This window comes from Garra rufa, chromosome 16 (assembly GCF_049309525.1).
Source record: "Garra rufa chromosome 16, GarRuf1.0, whole genome shotgun sequence".
NCBI classification, from domain to species: domain Eukaryota; kingdom Metazoa; phylum Chordata; class Actinopteri; order Cypriniformes; family Cyprinidae; genus Garra; species Garra rufa.
In genome coordinates, this window is record NC_133376.1 from 17077877 (window position 1) to 17103007 (window position 25131).

General features: G+C 36.0%; 1 protein-coding gene across 3 annotated transcripts in view; it reads left to right on the top strand.

Annotated features, from left to right (window-relative positions):
- The first annotated feature begins 2427 nt into the window (after nt 1-2427).
- Nucleotides 2428-25131, top strand: part of ppp3cb (protein phosphatase 3, catalytic subunit, beta isozyme) — a 62962-nt gene continuing 40258 nt past the window's right edge. For 2 of the 3 annotated variants that reach the window (XM_073820404.1, XM_073820406.1), the window contains exon 1: nt 2428-2829. In XM_073820404.1, coding sequence (XP_073676505.1) covers nt 2772-2829 — 58 coding nt within the window. In that variant the 5' untranslated portion in view covers nt 2428-2771. Of the gene's footprint in view, nt 2830-4886; nt 4999-25131 lie in introns of those variants that run through there. The other variant, XM_073820405.1, reaches the window with a different exon arrangement.

Here is a 25131-nt window from a genome sequence, read left to right on the forward strand (position 1 = left end):
TCACGCACACTGCGCTACTCTAATCAGATCCTTCCGCCAATGGACGCAGTCGCCGGGGACAAATTGCGCGCCGACGCCAGTTACTAGATAGTGCGGTAGTGAATCACGGAACAGATGCAATAGTGGTGCCAAAATGGCGGATCGCACTCAGTGACTTCAACGCGTATTGAGCCCAAATGAAACCCTGTTGCTGAACGCTTCCATTTCGAGCTGACGAACGAGCTTGATGATCGGTTCAGTAATAGAACTTAAAGAACTAGGAGGATGTAAAATGATATGTCGAGATGTTTATTGTAAGTGGTGTTCAGACGACTCATATTCATATCCATATGAGCAAAACAGTGTATACATTTGTTACAAGGATGGCAATAACATGTATATACCCTCGTTCAGAGGAAGTTTCACCAATGCGGAGGGATATTTGACAAATTAATTGTTTATCGCGGCAAAATACGAGATTATCGTTCATAGATGAGGGAATGTGCGTGTAACTGAGGACCACTGCTGTACATAAATAATATATTTTTTAAACTTATTTTAACCATGCCACATTAATCTGTATGCATTTACAGGTATATTTTGACCTCTTTAGTTCTCAAATTATTTTGATCATCAAATCAAACATGCATATTTTTAACTAAATCTACATATATACACTACCAGTCAAGAGTTTTGAACAGTAAGATTTTTAATGTTTTTAAATTAGTCTCAAATAAGTACTATTTAAAATAGCTGTTTTCCTGTGATTTCAAAGCTGAATTTTTAGCATCATTACTCCAGTCAAACAATTGATTTGTTGCTCAAAAAACATTTGTTGTTATTATTATTATGTTGAAAACAGCTGAGTAGAATTTTCTTAGATAAGAAGCTTCTTTGATGAATAGAAAGTTCAGAAGAACAGCATTTATCTGAAATATGAATCTTTTGTAACATTATAAATGTCTTTATCATTACGTTTGATCAATTTAAAGCATCCTTGCTAAATAGAAGTACTCATTTCTATGCCCCCCTCCCTTTTATTTCAGATGAATGCTGATCTTTGGATCTTTCTATTCATCAAAGAATCCTGAAAAAAATGTACTCAACTGTTTTAAATATTAATGATAATAATAATAATGTAAAAAAACATTTTTGAACAGCAAATCAGCATATTAGAAAGATTTCTGACAGATCATGTGACAGTGATGACTGGAGTAATGATGATAAAAATTTAGCTTCAATCGCAGGATTTTAAAATATATTTAAATAGAAAGCAGTTTTTTTAAATAGAAAAAAATATTATACAGTATTACTGTTTTTGCTGTACTTTTGATCAAATAAATCTTACTGTTCAAAAACTTTTGACAAGTAGTATACACACACACACACACACACACACAGACACATATATATATATATATATATATATATATATATATATATATATATATATATATATATATATGGATTTAGTAAAAAAAAATGCATGTTATATATATGATTGGACTTAATCTGATGCTTTCTAATTATTTATTTATTGTCCTGGTTTTGTTCTCATTTGTAACATTTGATTGTACAAACAATTAATAGCAAATATTTTTAGGCTGCATTTGTCTGATCCTTTCATAATCCTGATTACACAAATCCAAAAAGATCACATTATCAGCCTATATACCTAAAATACCTTGTTCCATTGTGATTTCTTTATCCCACTGCACAGGTTTATGCCCTCTACCCCATTCAGACAATCACATTCATTGAAAAAAAAAAAACAGGCCTTTATTCCTAATGGTGAAACAGATTGGAACAGTACTGACACACTGCAAACCATGGGTTCAAAGGAAATTTATAATGGTCCAACACAAAATAATGCTGATTATTAATACATGACAACAAAATAGTGCAAAACAGAGAGCGGTGAAAGCACTAAATGTCAAAAAGGACCAGAGGATGTATTTAAAAACTACTGTATTGTGGTGATATTATTACTTGAAGGACTATCATGAATTATTTACATGCTACTCTATGGTATTTAAAAGAATAACATTGTATTACCTTGGTACAAGTGAAAAGTCAATGGTATTACCGTGGTGATGTGGCCAAATACATTTGTTTCGTAATTATGTTAATGAAGCAGCATTCCAAAACGGTATTTGTACAATAGATAGATAGATAGATAGATAGATAGATAGATAGATAGATAGATAGATAGATAGATAGATAGATAGATAGATAGATAGATAGATAGATATGGTGTGATGCTTGCAGAATTTATAGTACAGTCAGATTTCTACGCCGCCTTCTGACTTTCTACGCCATGAAGCATTAAAAAGACTGACGTCAATAAAGCAGCAACAAGGCCGGGCGCGCACGCTCCCTCTCATCTCGTGCGCAGGGAAACCCCGAATCAGCCTCCGCGTGATGGCAGTATGAGGCAGTCCCTGCAAGCCAGAGCGTGGGAGTTCCTGTCTTCGCCATGTCGGGGTGGTGCTGCAACGCGCTGAGGATACCCTGAACCGAACAGAAGTCTCCCAGCCCCCCTCCTGCCACTCCATCCATCCACCTATCTGTCTACCCATCCGCCCACATACGGCACCAGGCAGAGTCCAGCATCTCCAGCATAACAGTTTCCTCGGATCAACTGCGACACATTTTCCCCCCTGACCGACGGTGGACGGAGGAGAGACGCACCAAGTGATGCGGCTTCTGCAGCCCGCGCATCCCGCAGCACCGAAGACCGCACGCTCAGCCGTTAGGAGTAGGCGCACTTTACCCGTTATCTACAACAACCCATGAGAATGTCCAGCGCAGACATCATGGGTTTAAATCCTACCGACCGCGTAATCAAATGTAAGTGCATTGTGTTGTGTACCTTTTTTAATCACACTCAGCATATTTAAGCACGCAACGTTATATGCGAGTGTGCATGATTCGCGATGATTCTGTTTCTGTGATGATGCGCTGTAAGGAAGATCTTTTTATCAGAGATTTTTTGAAAACCTCATGCATCAGTGGTTGATCAGTAATCAAAGGATGCCTCAGATGGTGTGTTTGCATCCAAAAAACTCTTTCCATTATATGAGATTGGCAACCCATTAAGGTTCACTATGGAATGATATGCTCAGCGATGCTGATGCAGGAGAGGTATGGCAAGCCAGTTTAACATTTATTCCCTAAAACTAAAATTTTTCTATGTTAGCAGATTAGTAACAAGTGCTTGTTTTTTCACACACTACACTGTAAATAAAATATCATTAGAGTAAGTTTTTTTTGTTAATTTCTAGGTAATTGTGAAATTTAGTACCACTTTCTAAATGAAAATAGTTTCTACACATTTTTTCAATGTATCATTTAATTTAGCAACTACACTCTTAAAAATAAAGGCTCCAAAAGGGTGTTTTTTTTGCTTGCAGTGATGCCATAGAATATTTAATTTTCGTTTCTCAAAGAACCTTTCAGTGAACAGTCTCTAAAAGAACCATTTTGAATAACATTTTAAAAATCTAAAGAACCTTTTTTGACTATAAAGAACATTTTCTGCATTTGAAAGGTTCCATGGATTTTCAAGGATCGTTATAGAACCATCGATGCCAATAAAGAACCTGTATTATTTTTTTTAATAGTGTAGTCACTCAAAAGTATCTCAATCAGTCATCTCAAAAATAAAAGTAAAGGTTGTTAACTAGTGAAATAAGAATGTTGCTAACAACTGGGGTAGTGACTTAAAGGATTATAGTATCTAATAAGATATAGAATAAAACTGAAAAAAAAAAAAAACTGCTAAAAATATTTTTTTGAAGATGTAAATAAAATAAATTAGTGGAGGGTATTTTAAAAGAAAATACTATTTTCACCCAGTGTTTCTACTTCAAAACTGGATGTTTAATTCAAAGTGTTATTATCTGCATTTTTTTGTAATTACTTGTGAATTTGCTAGCAATTTCTGACTGAACATTATTTTTACACAATTTTTCCAGTGTAGATATAGTCACTATTGGAATACTAGAACTGGTAATTTGGTACTAGAATCTATATTACATGTATACGTGTAATAATTAAAACTAAACAGCAGTCACATAAGTCTTAGAAACTGTTTTATCAAGATTTTTACATATCATAATTTAGAAGTAATAGGCTATTTTCTGTCCTGTTTTTATACACCCTTATCAGAACAGTCTGTTTGAATAGACGTGGTGGATTATAGAAATAAACACCTACTACTATGATTGGCTAATAGTTGTGTATGTTTGACGACCTACATTCCTCATAGATGAATGCTGCTGTGATGTAGGTAAAAAATGCATAAACAACTCAATACAAAACAAATTGTGCCTTGTCTGTAAACAAATTCGTGGTAAAATGAAGTGAACAAAGGACAGAGGACTGGCGTGGTCTGGATCCTCATTAAAAATAAAATTCATCCACTCTTTCCTAACGTTGGGATCAGAATGAAGGCAACGCAAACACTGCACATTGTCTTGTTGTCTTCAGAGTCATCTTTATTGTTTGGTTTCTGCGTAGACTTCCGCGTTCGCCTCTTTCGTAAACCCTACATGCTCATAACTATATGCGTGAAACTGTGGGTGGGGCTAAACACACAGTGATGTTGATCTTCTTCTGCGTAGGCAGTGTTTAGCCACACTATTACATCATAGAGTGGCACATACCGCAAGCTGTCGTTTTGGCAGATTGGCTTCAATATGTGTTGTTTTTAAGTTCTGAAACTTACAGGATGTTTTTTATAATACAGTAACGTCTTATGTGTCAAAAGATAAAGGGAATTTTGGTTTCTCAATTCATGACCCCTTTAAAGAATAAATGCGAAACGGCTTGCCACATCTGTGGAGCGCATCGACGGCTGCGTGCGCCTGCTGGCGGATGGATGAACTGTTATACAGTGCCAGGTTACCCGAGAGAGACAGATAGAGGGGGGTGGAGAGCAAGAGAGAGAGATTAACATCTCGATCCAATGAAATATTTTTGGCAGTTTGAGGATGACAGCGAAAGGACGACTTAAAGGTAGCGTGGCTTTTGCATTGCATTCCTGCATTGTTTTATGCATCTCCTTGCGCTCGTCCATACGCATCTTTTACTCCAATGTCAATGCGCGCGTCTGTCGGGTAGCTACAAGCGCTCGGATAACGAGGTGATCTCGTGAGTTACCGTATCGATTGTGCGTGTAATGATGTGAAATGTGCAATGCCTCGAGACCTTGCACGAGTGCACTCTTGTCATGCTGGGAAAATGCTGGGAAAATGCGCGGAGATGCTCGCAATGTCAGTTCGTGCACTGACACGCACATCCTTGTATAGACGGCCTATGAGGGTATTTTAGTGTATCATTCCGAAGCAGTTTATCGATTCGTTGGTACAGCGTTACACACTGTAAACAAGGCTGCACACAGGGGATGCACCGCATCCAGAAATCCCAGTGGCATTGAAGCTAAATGTTAGTGCAGAAAAACAAGTTACATTGCAGTACTATATATTTCATGTGGTGATGATGGTGCATAAATACGTTAGGAGACTATGCAAACCCATTATAACTAGCCTATGTACCAATGTATGCACTGTATTTAAAGCCAAATCTTTATATTTCCAGTTTTTCCAATAAATATATAATAAAAAATAACCATTAGAATGCCAAACAGTAAAGATGTGGGCATTACAGCATTGCTGGATGATGGGATATGTGTATGTGGATGTATAGTGTGGGCGGTTAGCAGAGAGAGGGGTTAATTAGACCTCAGCGATGCCTCTGCATACTGAAAAGCTACCCAAAAGCATCTGTTCCCTGTATATATGTGAGCAATTTGTTTGGATTATGGAAGATAATACAAGCAGACAGGGGAAGGCACGTTTTGGACACCATGCTGTGTGAGCAAGTGTGGTTTGGGCAGAGAGAGAGATGTGTGTTGTGTACTGTAAGGGCTATCCCTTCAACCCTGGAGTGTGGCCGTCTGTAATTATTTAGCAACATATGCCATTCTGCATTAAATAATCATAGTGCAGCATATGTGTCACATTTATGTAATATTAACCGTTAGGTATCTCGGGTAATAAGCTTTGGGGAAGGTCTGTGTGAGAGCATGTCCAGATATAACTGGCGTACGAGGAAGGCAAAGCAGCCACTGTGAAGGTGAGAAAGGTATGAGGAGGACACAGCTGAAGTGAGAAACTGCCTGATGGTTTGTGGAAACCTTGAGGAAAAAGTACAGTGGGTTAGCCTTGATATGGTATCAGGTGGTAACACCATGGTGCTTTGATATAAATTGCATGGAATTTACATATACTCCAGTATAGGTCAAACTGTACTGGGTTTCAAGAAACATGCTACCATGCTCAAAAAGGCATGACATAATCATGGAACTGATTTATAGTATACATTTTAGTACCATGGCATATTTCAAAGTACCATGGTATTATCATCTCATAATATCGAAGTACTATGGTTAAGGAGTAGAAATATCTGAGTAGAAATAACTTTTTGGAAACATTTTGAAAATTTGGGAAATTTTGGGGAACTTTTGGAAAGATACCAGAATTTTCCGCCCCTTTGCAACCCTAACTATGGTACAACCACAGTACGTGTTTGTAAGATTTATAAGACACCAAAATTGAGATTTATAAATGACTATTTAAATGGTACTGCAAGAACACCATGGTATTGCCATGGTATATGTATGTGTTCTAGTCTACCATGGTGAGACTAGTGGTAATAGTGTGGTAATGTTTAATATTTGGAGGATGGGATTCTTAACATGATAATTTGGATGTTGCTTGGTACCATGTCCAAAAAAAAAACTCTAAAAGATTTACTATAGTACCATGTCCAGAAAAAAAAAACATAGTAATATCATTACTGTACTGTAGTAAGGATAATATCATGTTTTAGTGAAGAAAATTGTGTGCTTGGGATAATTATTTACATGTTACTCCAATTAACTTCAAAGAATACCGTGGTATTACCATGATACTTGTGTATTTGTTCTAGCCTAAAAACTATGGTAATACTATGGTACCAATGTTCAATGTTGGAAAGATGGAATTCTTAGCATAATTATTTAGCTGTTGCTAATATTCATATTAGTACCATAGTACCATATTCATGATAATAATACCATAATGTTTTTTTAGTGAAGCAGATGGTGTGCTTTGGATAATAATTCACATATTATTCAAAGAAACTTCAAAGAATACCGTGGTATTACCACGATACTTGTATATATCTTAATAGCTATGGTAATACAATGATACCAATGTCCATTGCTAGGAAGATGGAGTGCTTAGCGTAATTATTTAGCTGTTGCTTCTAGAAATCATAGTTTTATCATGGTACCAAGTCCAGAAAAACATAGTATTATCATAGTACCATATTCATTGAAATACCAAAGATCATAGAAAATCATCATTGATGATAATACCATAGTGTTTTTTAGTAAATAAGATGGTGTGCTTTGGATAATAATTCACATGTTACTCCAATAAATGTTAAAGAATACCATGGTATTACCATGATACTTGTATATGTCCTATAAAATATGGTACCTATGGTACCAATGTTCAATGCTGGGATGATGTAGTGCTTAGCATAATTATTTAGCTGTTGCTCCAAGAAATCATAGTTTTACCATGGTACCATGTCCAAAAAACATAGTATTATCATAGTATCATATTCAGGGTAATACAAAAACATTGATGATAATATCATGGTGTTTTTTAGTCAAGACGATGGTGTGCATGGGATAATTATGCACATATTACTCAAAGAAACTTCAAAGAATACCATGGTATACTGTAACAGTGGTAATACTAAGGTACCTATGTCCAATTTTGGGAAGGTGAAATAAGATTCCATAATTATTTAGATGTTGCTCCAAGATATCATACCATAGTACCAAGTTCAGAAAAAAACATGTTACTACTATAGCACTTTTTGCTAATTTTTCTAGGGAGTAACAGAGTAAAAGTGGTGCATGGAAGATGGCACACTTGAGACAAACACAAAGTGAGTAAGCGAGTAGATTGCTTGAGATGAAATTGCTCATTTCCACAAGTTATTATGTGCTGCATTCTACGTGAGACAGAATGCGCCTCACTGCCATCTGTCTCCTCAAGGAATGTAGTAATGCGACAATAATGACTAGATTATTCTAATTGCATTATAGTGTATTTTCTTTATGATTGGTACTAATAGGTGTTCTTGGCCCCTAGGAATGGAGAGGTTTTGAAACAGGAATATATTATTGCACACTTTCATGGCATTATCGAAACGGCTTTAGAGATCGAGATTTTCTCCAGATTTTGCGTCTGTGTTAATTCATGCATGCCTCCTGCCGAGCGCCGACACGCAACATGAACGGGATGTTAAAGCCCGACACTGAAACTAAGAGAGAGTGTTGACATGAGCCGGGCGATAAATGAAACGAGAGCAGGTGAAAGAAAAGAGAGGGGGAATGTGTGAAAAGTGCGGAGGATGAGAAGTGGGAGAGACGGGGAATTAGGCACTTGACAGCAGATAGATGGATGGATGTGCATGCGCTTGCGTCCCAGCAATCTCTTTCTCTCGCACACAGGGGCAAATGATCAGGCAGTGTTCGGAATGGAATTTTAGTGTACTGCATACTGCACAGTAGTATATTGCCAACTATATTTAAAAAAATACAGTGTGAAAATAGTATGTGCACATTACTGAAATTCTAATCAAACCAAGGAAGTTTATAATATCATACTTGGAGAAAAAAAGCTACTTCAGGCAGCTACTTCAGGCATGCAAGACCAATTCTTATATATGAATGGAGAAATCTCTGGCATTTAAGTAGCATATTTTAAATAAGCAATGAAGTGTAGCTTGTCTAATGAATGTTGTTTTCAATGCTAAAATAGCATTAAAAAGGCATTAAAAGCATAAAAATATAATTCATGCAGGCCAAGGAAGTTTATAATACTTGGTTTAAAAGTATTAATCCATTAAAAAGCAGTTATAATCAATGCAAACCAATAGCGTTAAATGGGATGCTTGGCATAATTATTTAAATGTTTTTTGGTCCCATGTCCAAAAGGTTTTACTATTGTATTGTTTCCAGAAAAAACAAGATTGTATGCTTTGTATAATTATTTACACTTTACTCCAAGAAACATCAAAGAATACAATGGTATTACCTTGATACTTGTATACACTACCAGTCAAAAGTTTTTGAACAGTAAAATTTTCATTGTTTTTAAAGAAGTCTCTTCTGCTCACCAAGCCTGCATTTATTTGATCCAAAATACAGCAAAAGCAGTAATATTGTGAAATATTTTTTTTACTATTTAAAATAACTGCTTTGTAATTGAATATATTTTAAAATAATAAGCTAAATTTTCAGCATCATTACTTAAATCTTCAGTGTCACATGATCCTTCAGAAATCATTATAATATGCTGATTATTATTATTCTTATCATCAATATTGAGTACACAAACAGTACATTATTTCATGATTCTTTATGAATAGAAAGATCCACAGATCAGCATTTATCTGAAATAAAAAGCTATTGTAACATTATGCACTATACCATTTAAAGGGTTGGAGTCAGTATAATTATTCTTTATTTTAGAATTATAGAAACTTTTCTTTAAGCAAGGATGCTTTAAAAACTGTTACTGTCTAAAAACATTTGACTGGTAGTGTTTGTCCTAGAAACCATGGTAATACTGTGGTACCAGTGTCTAATGTTGGGAAGATAGCATACTTGGCATAATTATTTAGATGTTTCTCCAAGATATCATAGTTTTGCTATGGTATCATATCTAAAACAACAGAATTATCATACTACCATGGTCAGAAAAAAACTTGTAAATATACTTGTAAATATCCTAGAAACCATGGTAATACTATGGACCAGTGTTCAGTGTTGGGAAGATACAATGGATTTTATCCAAAACATAAACTCTGAACTTAATCTTAGATGAGAAACTAAATATAACCATGAGCTATGAGTTAGACTAGACAAAAACAATGACCTAGCATGGAACAATAAGTGCTTCAATACACGACGATGATTGAATTCGATTGAATGTTTGCACATTTGGTGAGCTACTGGTGCTACCTGTTGCTATTTTTACCGCAACAACTCAGAAAATAAAATACTGATATGATGCCACATTGTATGGCATTTGGTTGTAATTTTCAGTTGAAGGGCAACAAGAGAAGCGATGTAAGTCTTCACTGCTTTCCTAGCAATAAGAAGAGGAGAAAAGAATGGGAAGATGCCTGTGGACGAATACAATTTTTTAAGACCCATGTCTTTGTTCTCTCCACTTTAGCCCTGATGCCTTTGAGGCTTTTAGTAGACCACAGCTGCTGAAAGAGCTTACAAATGGCAGAAACAAGAAACGCTAGATGCCATTCTGGCAGGATGTAAACATGCCATCATGTCCATCATGGTCATTGTATCAGTATTTTATTTTCCAAATTGTGTATTCCAAGTTTTGTTGCGGTAAAAATAGCAACAGGTAGCACCAGTAGCACACAGAGGTCAGCCTTTTGACGTTATCGAAATAATGGTGCCTCCATAGTCCAAAATATGTATGAAGCGATGTGGATTTTAAAAATTAAGTAAATCTTTCATAGGTTTTTTGCTACATATTTCTGCAAGAGACATCATTTACATTATATGAATCCATATACGTCTTAATACTCTGGCTTCCAAGTCTCTGTTAATCAATGACAAAACAGAACTGCTAAACAAGATAACAAGACAGATGAACATGAACTAGTGAGAGAACAGAGCTAATAATGAGAAAAGACAATGAGCCAATGAAAACATGTCAACAAGCTGGAACAGGAGGTCACATGACATGAATCAGGAAACATGACTGAAACCAAAGTAAAAGACATGACTAGATACCTGAACTGAAAACATGAACAAAAACCTTGACATGACATAAACAGCATTGAGAAAGCATATTTTTCATATCGGTCACACCAGTGCGCATGTGCAGTTCTAAATGCATGTGAGTCTTAGGTTTCTATGGGAACCAGAGCTTCTAATGGCAGCTGCGGTGGCCAAATGACTCTTTTATTTAGAAAGCAAACTAGAGCCGTCATATTGCGCATTGCGGTTTCTCCCGTTCATTAACTTTGTCACATGACCTCATTACATGCATGTTTGATCCTCTTGGGATGTTCCTGCTTATGAGTTTGGAAATCATAATTATGATGTGATTGTGTTTGTTTAAATGATTTTGTTGCAAAAATGTAAAAATTTACATATACCTTGCAGAATCTGCAAAATGTTAATTTTGATCATACAAAATGCATGTTATTTTTATTTAGTATTGACCTGAATAAGATATTTTTCATAAAAGACGTTTACATATAGTTCACAAGAGAAAATAATAGTTGAATTTATTAAAATTACCCCGTTCAAAAGTTTACATACACTTGATTCTTAATACTGTGTTGTTACCTGAATGGTCCACAGCGTTTTTTTTTTGTTTTTTGTTTTTTTAATAGTTGTTCATGTGTCTCTTGTCCTGAACAATTAAACTGCCTGATGTTCTTCAGAAAAATCCTTCAGGTCCCACAGATTCTCCCACAGGTTTTTAAGCATTTTTGTGTATTTGAACCCTTTCCAACAATGTCTCTATGATTTTGAGATCCATCTTTTCACACTGAGGATAACTAAGGGACTCATATACAACTATTACAGAAGGTTCAAATGCTCACTGATGCTCCAGAAGGAAACAATGCATTAAGAGCCGGGGGTGAAAAATAAGATAGGTAGGCAAAATAAAAAAAAGGTACACGTCTTTATTCTGTTCAAAAGTTTACACCCCCGGCTCTTAATGCGTCGTGTTTCCTTCTAAAGCATCAGTGAGTGTTTGAACCTTCTATAGTAGTTGTAGTCCCTCAGTTGTCCGCAGTGTGAAAAGATGGATCTCAAATTCATACAGTCATTGTTGAAAACAATTTTCTCTTATGGACTATATGTAAACATCTTTTATGTGAAATATCTTATTCAGGTCAAAAGTAAATAAAAATAACTTGCATTTTGTATAATCCCTCTTATATTTTGGTAAATTAGTTAACATTTTGCAGATTCTGCAAGGTGTGAGTAAACTTTTGACTTCAACTCTAAATGATGCTTTGTCATGCATTCTACCACAAAGAATGGTGGGAAATATTTAGTCAAATAAGCCCGTTGCTTCAAAAAACAAATTTTGGGCAAACTTTAATGTTTTTAGCCACTTATGATACACACAATGTGTACAAATTAAAATAATACAGAAAACATTCACAATTACTTCATAACCAATAACAATTTGTTTCTGCAATTATTTTTAAAGTAACATGCCTCTAGCTGACTTTCTTCCTGGTAATTACAAAAATTGGGGTTTTTCATATGCGCTCATTTTGCAAATAAGATCATTCGTATATGACTTTAATGCGGCATATTACATTAAGTGGATACCAGTTTCATTTTTTTACATTTTTAATTCAATTTTCAATGAAGTCATCTTAACTCCTGGCAGTCTGTTCAAGTAATGAGGCCAGAAAAAGTTATAAAACATTGCAGCTGATAATACTCGCTTGATTTGTCACACTGGAAATGGAAGGTCTGGTTGAGTGCATTGCACTGCATTGTGGGATACAGTGCTCAGTGCACTGCATACTGCAGTACTCTGTTGTATACTGGACATTTTGCCAAATGTCGTAGGTCATCCAGGTAGTTAATTTGCATTGCATGCTTGTATGCAGTGTACATCCTGCATACAGTAGTGTAATATGAATAGTATACTATTCCCAAAGTAGCCGATCCAAAGTCTCATACTTCAGGTCTGGTTTCATGCATGTGAGAATGCTTTTATCAAAAGCTGAAGTGCTGCCCATCTAACCAGATACTGAGCTAATCAACTCTATCGCCCACCTGAATGATGCAATGGAGAGAGAGAGAGAGAGGGAGAGAGAGGCAATCTTGCATCAAATGCGGTGATACAGGACTGCAGGAAAATGATGAAAACTGTTTCCTCCCACACAAATGCACAAACACACACAGACACACACATATGTTACGGGTCATTAGAGACATTAACTTGAGCACACACACACACACACACCATCATACATACAGATGTGTGTAATGGAGAACTCTTACACGCTTGACCACTTTCACACACCGCAATCTGTGTCTCACACACACAAGCATTGTAGGATGGAAAACAAAATGCAGTCATCTGTGCCCTGGGCAGGACCTCCGGCTAAAATCACACTCACCCCCTCGTCTGTCATTCATCGTTACTTTTTACACGTCATGATTTTCTTTAAAGGAATAGCACAGTTCTGAGATTGTGTACTTATTTACAAACCTGCAATGGCTGCACAATTCATTGAAGAACTTTAACTGGAATATTTATTTTTAAAAAAACAGCCCTATGTGCCCTTTGTGCAGCCCTGTTTTGCCATAAATCATTGTATTCTTGTGATTTGATAATATAATCACAAAATTATATACAGTATATATAAAGATTCTTGCAGAATCTGTTAAATGTTAATTATTTTACCAAAATAAGAGGGATTATTCTTAATACTGTGTTGTTACCTGAATGATGTTTGTTTAGTTTTATAGTTGTCCATGTGTCCCTTCATTGTCCTTAACAGTTAAACTGCCTGCTGTTCTGCAGAAAAAAATTTCAGGTCCCCCAGATTCTTTGGTTTTTCAGCATTTTTGTGTATTTGAACCCTTTCCAACAATGACTGTATGATTTTGAGATCCATCTTTTTACACTGAGAACAACTGAGGGACTCATATGCAACTACTACAGAAGGTTCAAACGCTCACTGATGCTCTAGAAGGAAACACGATGCATTAAGAGCCAGGGGGTGAAAACTTTTGGAATTTGAATATCAGGGTAAATTTAACTTAGTTTGTATTCTGGGAAACATGTAAGTATCTTTTGTAGCTTCTGAAGGGCAGTACTAAATGAAAACAATATGATATTTAGGGAAAATAAGAAAAATGTACACATCTTGTACACTTTCTGTTTTCAAAAGTTTTCAATCTCTGGCTCTTAATGCATCAATTTTCGAAAAAAAATTGTGAAAAGATGGATCTCAAAATCATACAGTCATTGTTGGAAAGGGTTCAAATACACAAAAACAGCAGGCAGTTTAAATGTTCAGGACAAACAAGAGACTCATGAACAACTGTCACAAAACAAAAATCATTCAGGTAACAATGCAGTAAGAATCAAGCGTATGTAACCTTTTGAACGCTGTCATTTTTTAAAATTCAACTATTATTTTCTATTGTTTATAGGACTGGGCGATTTTTCTGATTTTATCGAATAATTCGAATTTAATGTTTTGTCATGATTTTATTTTTTTGAAATCGAGGAATCGCGATAATCGCGATTTAATAAAAATATTACAAAACGTTAGACACTTAGAAATACACTAATTAATTATATATATATATATATATATATATATATATATATATATATATATATATATACACTAAAGGGATATGATTAGCTGCGTGCTAGCAAGTTAGCCGGACCCGATCAGCATATTTGTGTTTGCGCTCAGGGGAGCTTCAAAGGTACGTAATCAAAGGTAGAGTAATGTATCACGGACATATCTCACGAATTGTTTCATAAATAAAGTGTAGAGAGAGTGTAAATAAGAGACTGATTAAAGTGTAGAGAGAGTGTAAATAAGAGACTGATTGTACAGTATAGCGAGCGTTCGTTGATTATAATAGAGCTTTGTGATATTGCGAACCAAGATGAGTGACAGCTTATAATAATTTTTAAGGGAGTTTGTAAATGAGATTTAATACAACAGTTAAATAATCAAGAAGTTGTTATTAAGTGACTTACATTGTCTGACAATAACACTATTGCCTGATTTTGCTATATTTCATCATCAAAAGTAGTCTGAAACAAGTCACAGCTGAGCCGCTGCGCATCTCCACTAAAACACAGCGGTGTTTTGTTTATGAATGAACGTGTGTTTTTACACGAATCTAGTGAAATGATTCATAAACACAGCAATTTGCTTTATTCTGAATGAACCAGCGGTTCGAACTAATCAAATGAATGATATGATTCAGTAATTAAATCAGTGTCTTGCCGACACCTGCTGGCAGATCGTTTCAGTTGCTTAAATCATTTAATATTTCTGTATTCAAAATTGTATATTTTTATATACAATGTAACTGCAAGAGAAAAGCATGAAAATATATATATTTCATATTTATTTGTCTTACAAACATTTACTGTGTGCGGTATGATAAGAATGGGGCCTGGTGGAAAGCGATCACTGATGCAGTTGCTATGTATATTGCAAAATATATGGTGCCCATATATATTGTGGAAAAGCTGGGGTTTCTTTACATGCTGAAAGTAGTAGGGGGTAAAAAAATAAATAAATAAATCGTAAATCAGACTTTTTGTGAAAAAATCTGGGATTTTATTTTTTGGCCATATCGCCCAGCCCTAATTGTGGACTATATGAAACATCTTTTATGTGAAATATCTTATTCAGGTAAGTAGTAAATAAAAAATAATTAGCATTTTGTATGATCCCTCTTATTTTAGTAAAATAGTAAAAATTTTGAAGATTCTGCAATGTGTATGTAAACTTTTGACCTCAACTGTTTATTAATCACAGTTTTATCTGAAAATTTATAATTTTTTTTCTGTAAAGCAGCAACAGAATATCTCCTTTTGTGTTTGAAGAACAAAACATAACAACATAAAGGTTTGTCTCAACATGAGGGTGAGTAAATAATGCCAGACTGTTAATTTTTGCCAGAACTACTTCTTTAAACTGACACTAGACCTGGATGAGAATGCAGCAGGGTGACTGCCAGGAAACTGTAGGATATTCAAAATCATTAGTGCACAACACAGGATGTGGACTAGGGGTAAAAATAACATGCCGCCACATACAGATACCCATAGATCTGGTTCAAAACAGACTAAAGGTGAAACTAAGAGGAAGAGTGGAAGAGAAAAAGAGAAAGAAAGAGAGAGACTAAATTTAGCCTCTTTAACATAAATACTTTGGGTGTGAGTTTGGAGCGCAGAGGACACAGTGGATAGCGCAGAGCTGAGACCTAATGAGGCCACACGAAAGCAGGAACGCTTCCGTGATCCAGAAATCAACTAGAACGGATCTCTCTACTATTTATCCTGTATTTACTGCTGCCTGAGTGGATGACCTCATCATTTCTGACCTGTCAGTCAACCCAGCTCACTCCGCTGATTGGTTCATCGCTCTGTTTGTCCCGCCTCCCTCTTATGTGCACGTGCACAATCAGATGGCTCCTTTATTGAAGCGTGTATTAATTGTGCAACATCAAAAAGTGCTTGATGCTGTTACCTTCTCCCGATCTGGGTCAGACGCGAGTCTCCCTCTTATCCATCTCTTTAGTCAATTTTCCCCGTTCCCATTCCTTCAGTCCCTTTCTTTCTTTTTGTCTCATCTCTTTTGCAAGATTGTCAGAGGACGTGGCGGCTGTATTTTTGAAGCTCGCCTGTAGTAACAATACAACGCTTCTGTCTGACACTCAGCAAAATGTGTCTTCCATCGTTTTTAGGTCTCAGGGGCTGAAACAGAGCCGTCCCGTGCTTGTGTGATCACAGGATGATGTATTTCAGATTGTCAGCAGTTTAATCACAGGATGCTGCAGCTTGCGCACTGGAAGTGCTTCTGGAACGGCACCATGGGTGTCTGATGGTCTTCGCTTGCTACAGTTATAGCCGATTCAGATTGCACAAGTTTGTTGTTCGACATCACAAATCTCTGAAAATCTTTGTCCTACTTCCTCTCCACCAAAGCCAGAAGTGAGCTTCCCACTGACAACATCCGCTGCAGCAGTGTTGTATTGTACAGTGAGTTCGCTAATAATCCAGTACGGCTCCAGTACGACCTTGTTAGGAAGTGAAAAACTCTTCTTCTGCAGAAGTTACTGTGCTTGAATCATACCTCATGTACCTGTAAATGACTAGTCCATAGTCTGGCATGCATAGGCTGAATTTATCATTTAGATTTGAAAGTGTTCTCATATTTTAAAAAGCTAGTACACCCAGAAATGAACATCCGTCATCATTTACTCACCCTCATGTCATAAACTTCTTTGCATTTTGTGAGTTAGCTAGAGATTCTGGTTTATATAGTTTTAAATATTAATATTTTCTTACACAAACACATTGATTCACTTTAGAAGGCCTTTATTAACCCATTGGAGCAGTGTGGAGCACTTTTTATAGTGGAGGGATGCACTTTATTGGACTTCAAAATCTCAACACCCATTCACTGCCATTATAAAGCTTGGACGAGCCAGGATATTTTGTAACTAGTGTTGGGCGATATGCTCAATTTTCATATCGTCCTATCGTCAGCCTGTGAGATCGCCGATACACGATACTATCGTGCTAATTTATTTAATAATATGTAAATGTGTCAATATGTAATACATTCCTTATTTGTTTTGTAAGGGTAGTGCATGTGACTTGTGACACAGTTGTGCGTGTACAGAGCACTGAGAGGTTCAAGTTTACTTTCGGTTTCATTCTCAGCTATCTTCAGTGAGCGGTAAATGTGCATGCCTGAATGTAAATGAATGTATCTTTCTTTACCCGTCATATTGCGATAATGCTACCGCTATATGTCTGATCTTTGTCATCAGTTGTTGTAGTTCAGTTCATATAGAATGTGGAGAAGCGATGTGCGTGTAATAAAGATTTAATGCGAAAGAAAGGCACGAGAGCCGACTGTTTCTGTCTGTGGTAAGTTTTAATTTTAAATATTTGTAATAGCCCAATTTCAATAAGAAAAGGAAGCTATAGCCTACCTATGCTGTGTTTAAATGTCTTGCAACTTGCTTGAGCAACTTAATATACAAATGTAGAAGTCAAATGCATTGAATAATATGTTGTTTATATTTATTGAGTTTAAACGTGAATATGTCTAGTATTATTGTATTAGTGTACTATGATAAAAGAGGATCACAATGCTGAAAAAGCACGTTTGGATTTGAAATCAAAATAACGGATAAATATTGTGTTTGTGGTAAACAGCCGCGAATCAGGAACGGACTGCAAACGCGTCCTGTGTGAAAGCAAAACGAGTCCGTGCTGCTTCTGCACCGCATACGTAACGCACACGGACTGCAAATGCACTGCAGACGGAGTATGTGTGAAACAGGCGATACAGATGTTACTGAGGTGAATGTTTATGTTTACTATATACAGGCGGATTCTGATCTATCGTATTAATTTCAGCCTAAACCACATTACCTCTGTTATCCTAATGACTGTCTACACTTAAGTCTACACTTAATCCATGTACACTGTATGATGAATAAATCTCTTACCCATTTTCACTGTACACATCTGCGGCGCTTGTGTTTATACCGTGGCAAGTTTCTGAGGCATCGTAGAACCAACTCTCCACGCTGCATCGCTAACGTTAGGCGCCTTTTTGACGGATAATAATAATAATCGCCTTACTATCGTCAAAGGCATCAGCAACAGGCGATATCTCTGACTATCATCGATACACGATACTATCGTCTATCGGCACAATCCTATTTGTAACATAACTCTGATTATATTCATCTGAAAAAAGAAAGCATATACTCTTAGAAAGGCTTGAGGGTGAGTAAATCATAGAGTAATTTTTATTTTTTGGGTGAACTATCCCTTTAAACTCAACCCCCTCAAAAATCTGAACACATAACCCCAATAGCGTGCATGAGTGTTTTATAAAACAGCGTTTTACACAGCTGTGTAATGGTATATGAGGTCTGACGTAGTGCTAATGCAGGTGTGTGCAATATAATCACCGCAAAGCACTGTATTTTGTGCCATCTCAACAGATATTGCTCATACCTCTACTGGAAAATCATCAGCAGGAGACTGGATGAAAAATTTGTGAAATGGTGGATGGTAAGGCTGCAGCCAGAAAGAGTTTGTAGGCGTTTTTAAGGCCAGAAGATAAGGGAAAGACCTCTGCAGGAATAATAACATGTGTAGAGATGTTAATAAGCGTCTTGGTCTCAGTTGGTTGTGGTTGCTCTCTCAGGCCTTCGGCTCAAATGAAAAGGTATGTTTTTTCTATCCAGCGCTCCTCTATTATTGCCACAAGGGGGGCTGTAGCATATATATGTGACCCTGGACCACAAAACCAGTCTTAAGTCGCTGGGGTATATTTGTAGCAATAGCCAAAAATATATTGTATGGGTCAAAATTATTTATTTTTCTTTTATGTCAAAAATCATTAGGAAAGATCATGTTCCATGAAGATTTTTTGTAAAATTCCTACTGTAAACCTATCAAAATGTAATTTTTGATTAGTAATACGCATTGCTAAGAACTTAATTTGGACAACGTTAAAGGTGATTTTATCAGTATTTTGATTTTTTGCACCCTTAGATTTCAGATTTTCAAATAGATGTATCTCGGACAAATATTGTCCTATCCTAACAAACCATACATCAATAGAAAGCTTATTTATTGAGCTTTCATATGATCTATATATCTCAGTTTTGTAAACCTTATGACTGGCTTTGTGGTCCAGGGTCACATATTAGTGTAAACTGTCTTCAACATTCATGTTTCTCATGTTTACTTGATTTTTATGTTGGATTTAATTAGGTTTTTTTTGTTTCAAGCTGCCTTGTGTAGGCTATGGTTTTCTATGCTAAGATTCACAAAGCCCTGAGAGTTCAAAAAGAAACTGCAGGGGGTTTGGGATTTGAGGAAAACTAATTATTAAATATTAAAAATCTAAACCAATCAAACTTAAAACAAAAGATCACTTTTTTTAAAATGTTCCTGCATGCCTTGTGACCATTAACTAACGTCAGAGAACCGTGAACTTGTGAATATGTTACATTATTGAAATATTAACTTAAAATCTGTGTTTTCAAAAAAGTGATTTATTTTGACATATTACAGTCCAAAATTTCGAACACAATGGCAATCTATAGAAGCCCAGAATTGTGATATAAACTCACAGTTCTGAGAAATTAAGTCAGAATTGCGAGATATAAACTTGCAAATATGACTTTTTTCTTAAAATTGCATGATATAAACTCGCAAATGTGAGATATAAACTGACATTTCGGTAACACTTTACAATAAGGTTCCTTAGTTAACATTAGTTAACATGAACTAATAATGAACTGCACTTATACAGCATTTATTAATCTTTGTTAATGTTAATTTCAACATTTACTAATACATTATTAAAATCTTGTTAACATTAGTTAATGCAGTGTGAACTAACATGAACAAACAATGAACAACTGTATTTTCGTTAACTAACGTTAATGAAGATTAGTAAATACGGTAACAAATATATTGCTCATGGTTAGTTCATGTTAGTTAGTACATTAACTAATGTTTAACTAATGAACCTTATTGTAAAGTGTTACCGACATTTTTCTCAGAATTGCGAGTTTAGATCTTTTGCAATTGTGAGTTATTAATTTAGAATTGTGAGATATAAACTTGCAATTCTGAGAACATATCAGTCTTTATAAAGTCTGAATGACAAAGCTCAACTTGACTTTATAACTCGCAACTGTGAACTGTGAGTTTATATTATATCGTAATTCTGACTTTATTTCTTGCAATTGTGATTTTTTATTACACAATTCTGAGAAAAAAGTCTTTATATCTCGCAATTCTGACTATAACTCGCAACAGTGAGTTTATATCACTCAATTCTGGCTTTATAACTCACGACTGTGAATTTATATTCATGCTAAGGTTATTATATTATGCTTATAAGGTTATTATATTATGCATGATATAAACTCGCAACTGTGAGATATAAACGGACATTTTTCTCAGAATTGTAGAGTATATCTCGCAATTGTGACTTTTTTCTTAGAATTGCGAGTTTATATCTTTCGCAATTGCAATTCTGAGAGCATATTAGTCTTTTTTCTATATAATTTGCAATTGCGAGTTTATATGTCACAATTCTGAAAAAAGTCAAATTGCGAGAAAAAAGTTAGAATTGTGAGTTTGTATCACACAATTATGAGAAAAAAAGTCAGAATATCTAGTTTATATCTTGCCATTCTGACTGTATAACTTGCAACTGTGAACTGTTCTGACTTTATTTCTTGCAATTGTGAGTTTATATCACACAATTCTGACTTTATAACTCGTGACTGTGGATTTGTATTTCACAATTCTGAGAAAGAAGTCAGAATTGTGAGATAAGTCACAATAACCTTTTTTTTTATTCAGTGGCAGAAATGGGCTTCCATAGCAATCAAACAAAAAACTATCCAAACATGAACAAATCAACAGGGTGCAAAAACAACAGAAGTAACTCAGTTAAAAATAAATCAACTTTTTGTTTTCTAGGTTAAAATCCTTGTTGCAGGGATTACTTAAGTAAATCATTTAGTTCAAATGGGTCTGGCTGACAAAAATGCATGCCGTTTTTTATCATGAGTCATGGTTTTCACAGGATTCGTACCCAATGATTCCGCATCCTAAGTCCAATTCGTGCCAGCTGAGTTACTGAGCAAGGTCCAAATTGCAGCTTCAATCCCAGCCGAGTAAAAAGAGTCTTATTGTGCATTGTGTGCTGACACATTGACAGCTTAGTATAGCTAGAAGCGTCTAGATTTATGTACTTTATAGAGTATGTTTTGACCTAAAATACAAAAAGTTAAAATGTTTAGCTAACATGAATCTTTATGATAAAACACTAGCCTTTAAGTCAGTTTGTTTTGAGATGGCGTGCTCATGGCGTTTATCCACGTGGATAGGTGAAACCCTGTGCTAGTGTACCAACGGTTTCTTCCTCACAGCAGTGGTTCACACTCGAAAGGCAAACCTTGGTGAGTGTCTTCCTGTAAGTGGAGGTCAGGACGGGGTGAGGACAGGAGTGAATGGTCAGGGAGGAGAAGGAAGGAAGGAGTGAGAAAGAGAGAGAGAAAGAGTGAGAGAGGCTCTAGCACAGCTGTGACCTGAATGAGTCCCTCCCCTCGTACCTCTGGGGTCCGGGAACAAGCGCGAGCCTGTCAGCGGCCTACTTTCCCAAAGTATGATTCTAGGCCATTATCTGTGTTACCACTGGTGGGGCTCCAGCGGGCTCAACGGATCCGCAGAACAATCCTTTTCATCGCCTGTGAACGTGTGAGGGAGGGCCAGCCGTTTGTAAGTGTTACTCCGAGAGGAACATATCTTACAGGAGGGAGTCAAGGTGAGGTCGACTACTGGGAGCAGGAGGACAGAGCAAGAGAGAAAAAAATAGCAGGGAGATAAAAGGAGAGAGATTATCAACCACTTTGTGATTGGACTGGTGTTCATTACATCATTTTTTCATTATTACACTCTTAAAAATAAAGGTTCCTTACTGGCATTGATGGCCCCAACATTTACATCCTTTCCATTGCACAAAAGGTTCTTTATAGTGGGAAAAAGGATTAGTTCACTTCCAGAATAAAAATTTCCTGACCCCAATGTCATTTAAGATGTTCATGTCTGTCTTTCTTCATTTGAAAAGAAAGTACGATTTTTGAGGAAAGCATTCCAGGATTTTTCTCCATATAGTGGACTTGAATGAAAGCCAATGGGTTGAACGTACAAATTGCAGTTTCATTGCAGCTTCAAATGGCTCTACACAATCCCAGCCAAGGAATAAGGGTCTTACCTAGTGAAACAAACTGTCATTTGTCACTGTATTTAGACACTTTGTGAGTCTATAAAATACTTTTCTCTTTGGAATACAATAGATGATATTTCGCAAATAAATTGGATCCATACAGCAATAGACCCCCATCAGCAAAAAATGTATTTATAGTTTTGAAAGCATAATTGAAATTACATGAGAATGATTCAATTATGGCAGAAGTTTCATTTTTGAGATTGAACTGTGCCTTTAAGGTTAATGTTCTTCCTTGATGGTGAGTTTTTACACAATCCCTAAGCTTTCTGACTAATCAGATCATTCGTTCTTAGGCTCCATGCAAGCTACTGTCATCTCTGTCAATATACTGTCACATTCCTCAGAGTCAACGACTGATGTGTTATTTCAGCACAATTTTAGCTGAAATAACAAGTTTAGTAACAAGTTTAACTGCCATACAGTGGCCTTTTATGTCTCTTTGCTCACCAAGGCTGTGTAATTGAAAATATAATAAAAACTGTACTATTGTGAAATATTACAATTGAAAATAACTGTTTCGTGTCATAATATTGTTAGTACATTGTAAAATGTAATTTACTTCTGTGATGCAAAGATGTTTGAAAAATTTGAGCAGCCATTACTCCAGTCTTTAGTGTCACATGGTCCTTCAAACAGTAAAACAGTAAAACATTTATAATGCTTAAAAGATTTCTGTCACTTTTGATCAGTTTAATGCATCCTCACTGAATAAGAATATGAATTTCCTTTAAAAAATCTTACTGAAGTCAAACTTGTTCCACTAATGTTTGACAGCTGCAATGCTACTCCTAATACTTTTTGTATCTTAATTTAGAACAGTATATTTTCTGTTATTATTAAAACAGTACTATATACAATATGAAAATATGGAACAGGATGTAGGAACAACAGCAGTAACTCAATTTTAAAAATACATGAATAAATACATTTTGGTTTCCAGCTGAAAGTGTTGCTGTTTCTGACAGGATGAAAAATGGTACTACAGCAAACGCAATCAAAAAGTTACATCTTTCCTATAAAACTGGAAGTACCAGGCATTGTTCATAAACTGCAAACTGTATGTCTGTCGTTGGACAGATTCATATTCCATTTGTGACCCTGGACCACAAAACCAGTCTTAAGTAGCACTGGTATATTTGTAGCAATAGCCAACAATACATTGTATGGGTCAAAATTTATAAAAAAAATTAATGCCAAAAATCATTAGGATATTAAGTCAAGATTATGTTCCATGAAGATATTTTGTAAATTTTCTACCATAAATATATCAAAACTTAATTTTTCCTATCCTTACAAACAAAAATTGACCCTTAAAACTGGTTTTGTGGTCTAGGGTCACATTTCCTCTCACAAAATTGCAAGTTATTAAATGAGCTTTTAATTAAGCTTTAGACAATAATAACTCAAATTAAACCACATGGTGCTTTCTTTCTCTATTTGAAAGCTTTTCACAGGCACTGGTGATTGTATGTTTTCATTGTATAGAAAAGAGCAGCATAAACACTCAACAAAATGTCTCCTTTTCTGTTTAGTGGAAGAAAGCAAGTACTGTCAAATACAGGTTTGGAGTGACATGAAAGTGAGCAAATCATAACAATTTGGGTGTGCCAAGATACCAAACTCTCCAAAACTCCAAAAAATCAGTCAGAAGTGAGATGTGAGCAGTCAGAAATGTTTTTTTGTTTGTTTGTGAATGCATTTGAGGCTTTTGTGAGTGTATTTGTGTGTGTGCATTTGAGTGAGAGAGAGGGATCAGAGTGTTTGTGTTTATGTGTGTGTGTGTGTGTGTGTGTGTGTGTGTGTGTGTGTGTGTGTTTGGTCTGGTGCTTGTTTTTTTTCAGTCTCTAGTAGATGCAGAAGGAGTCTCAGCATCTGTCTCAGCAGCTGGAGGGTGTCACACACACATACAGACATGCTCTCACACATGGGTCAGTTATCCTGACCTCGCACTGCCGCTGCTTGTCCTGCCTTGACCTGTTTTATCACACGCACACACATGTGGCAAGCATACAGGCTGTGGAAGGGCTAGAAGGAAGTATGACAGAGAAAATAAAATAAAGGCGCAGCAAGTATTCAAGAAATGCTGATATGAACTTTCAATGCGAGAGGTCAAAGGTCAACAACAGTGTTGACACAGAGCAGATGGCAGCTCTGTATTGGCACTGCTGATCACAATATGCAAAAAAGTGTATGTGAGTAGTTGACATGAAATACATGCCATGTTTTAGGCAGTGCTTATTTTTAGGAGTTTACGTGCGTAGCACTGAAATCATATTGTAATTGTTAGAGTGGCCAAGGATCAGCAATCTCCACCTAAAACTGATTGGGCAGACCAAACCATAAGTCGTAGAGGCTTGAAACTTGGAGGAATGGTAGTACTCACACCGTCTACAACGTCACCAAGGCTCGCCCCAATCAGCCTGACGGGGGCACTACAGTGATCAAAAGGATGAAATTGTC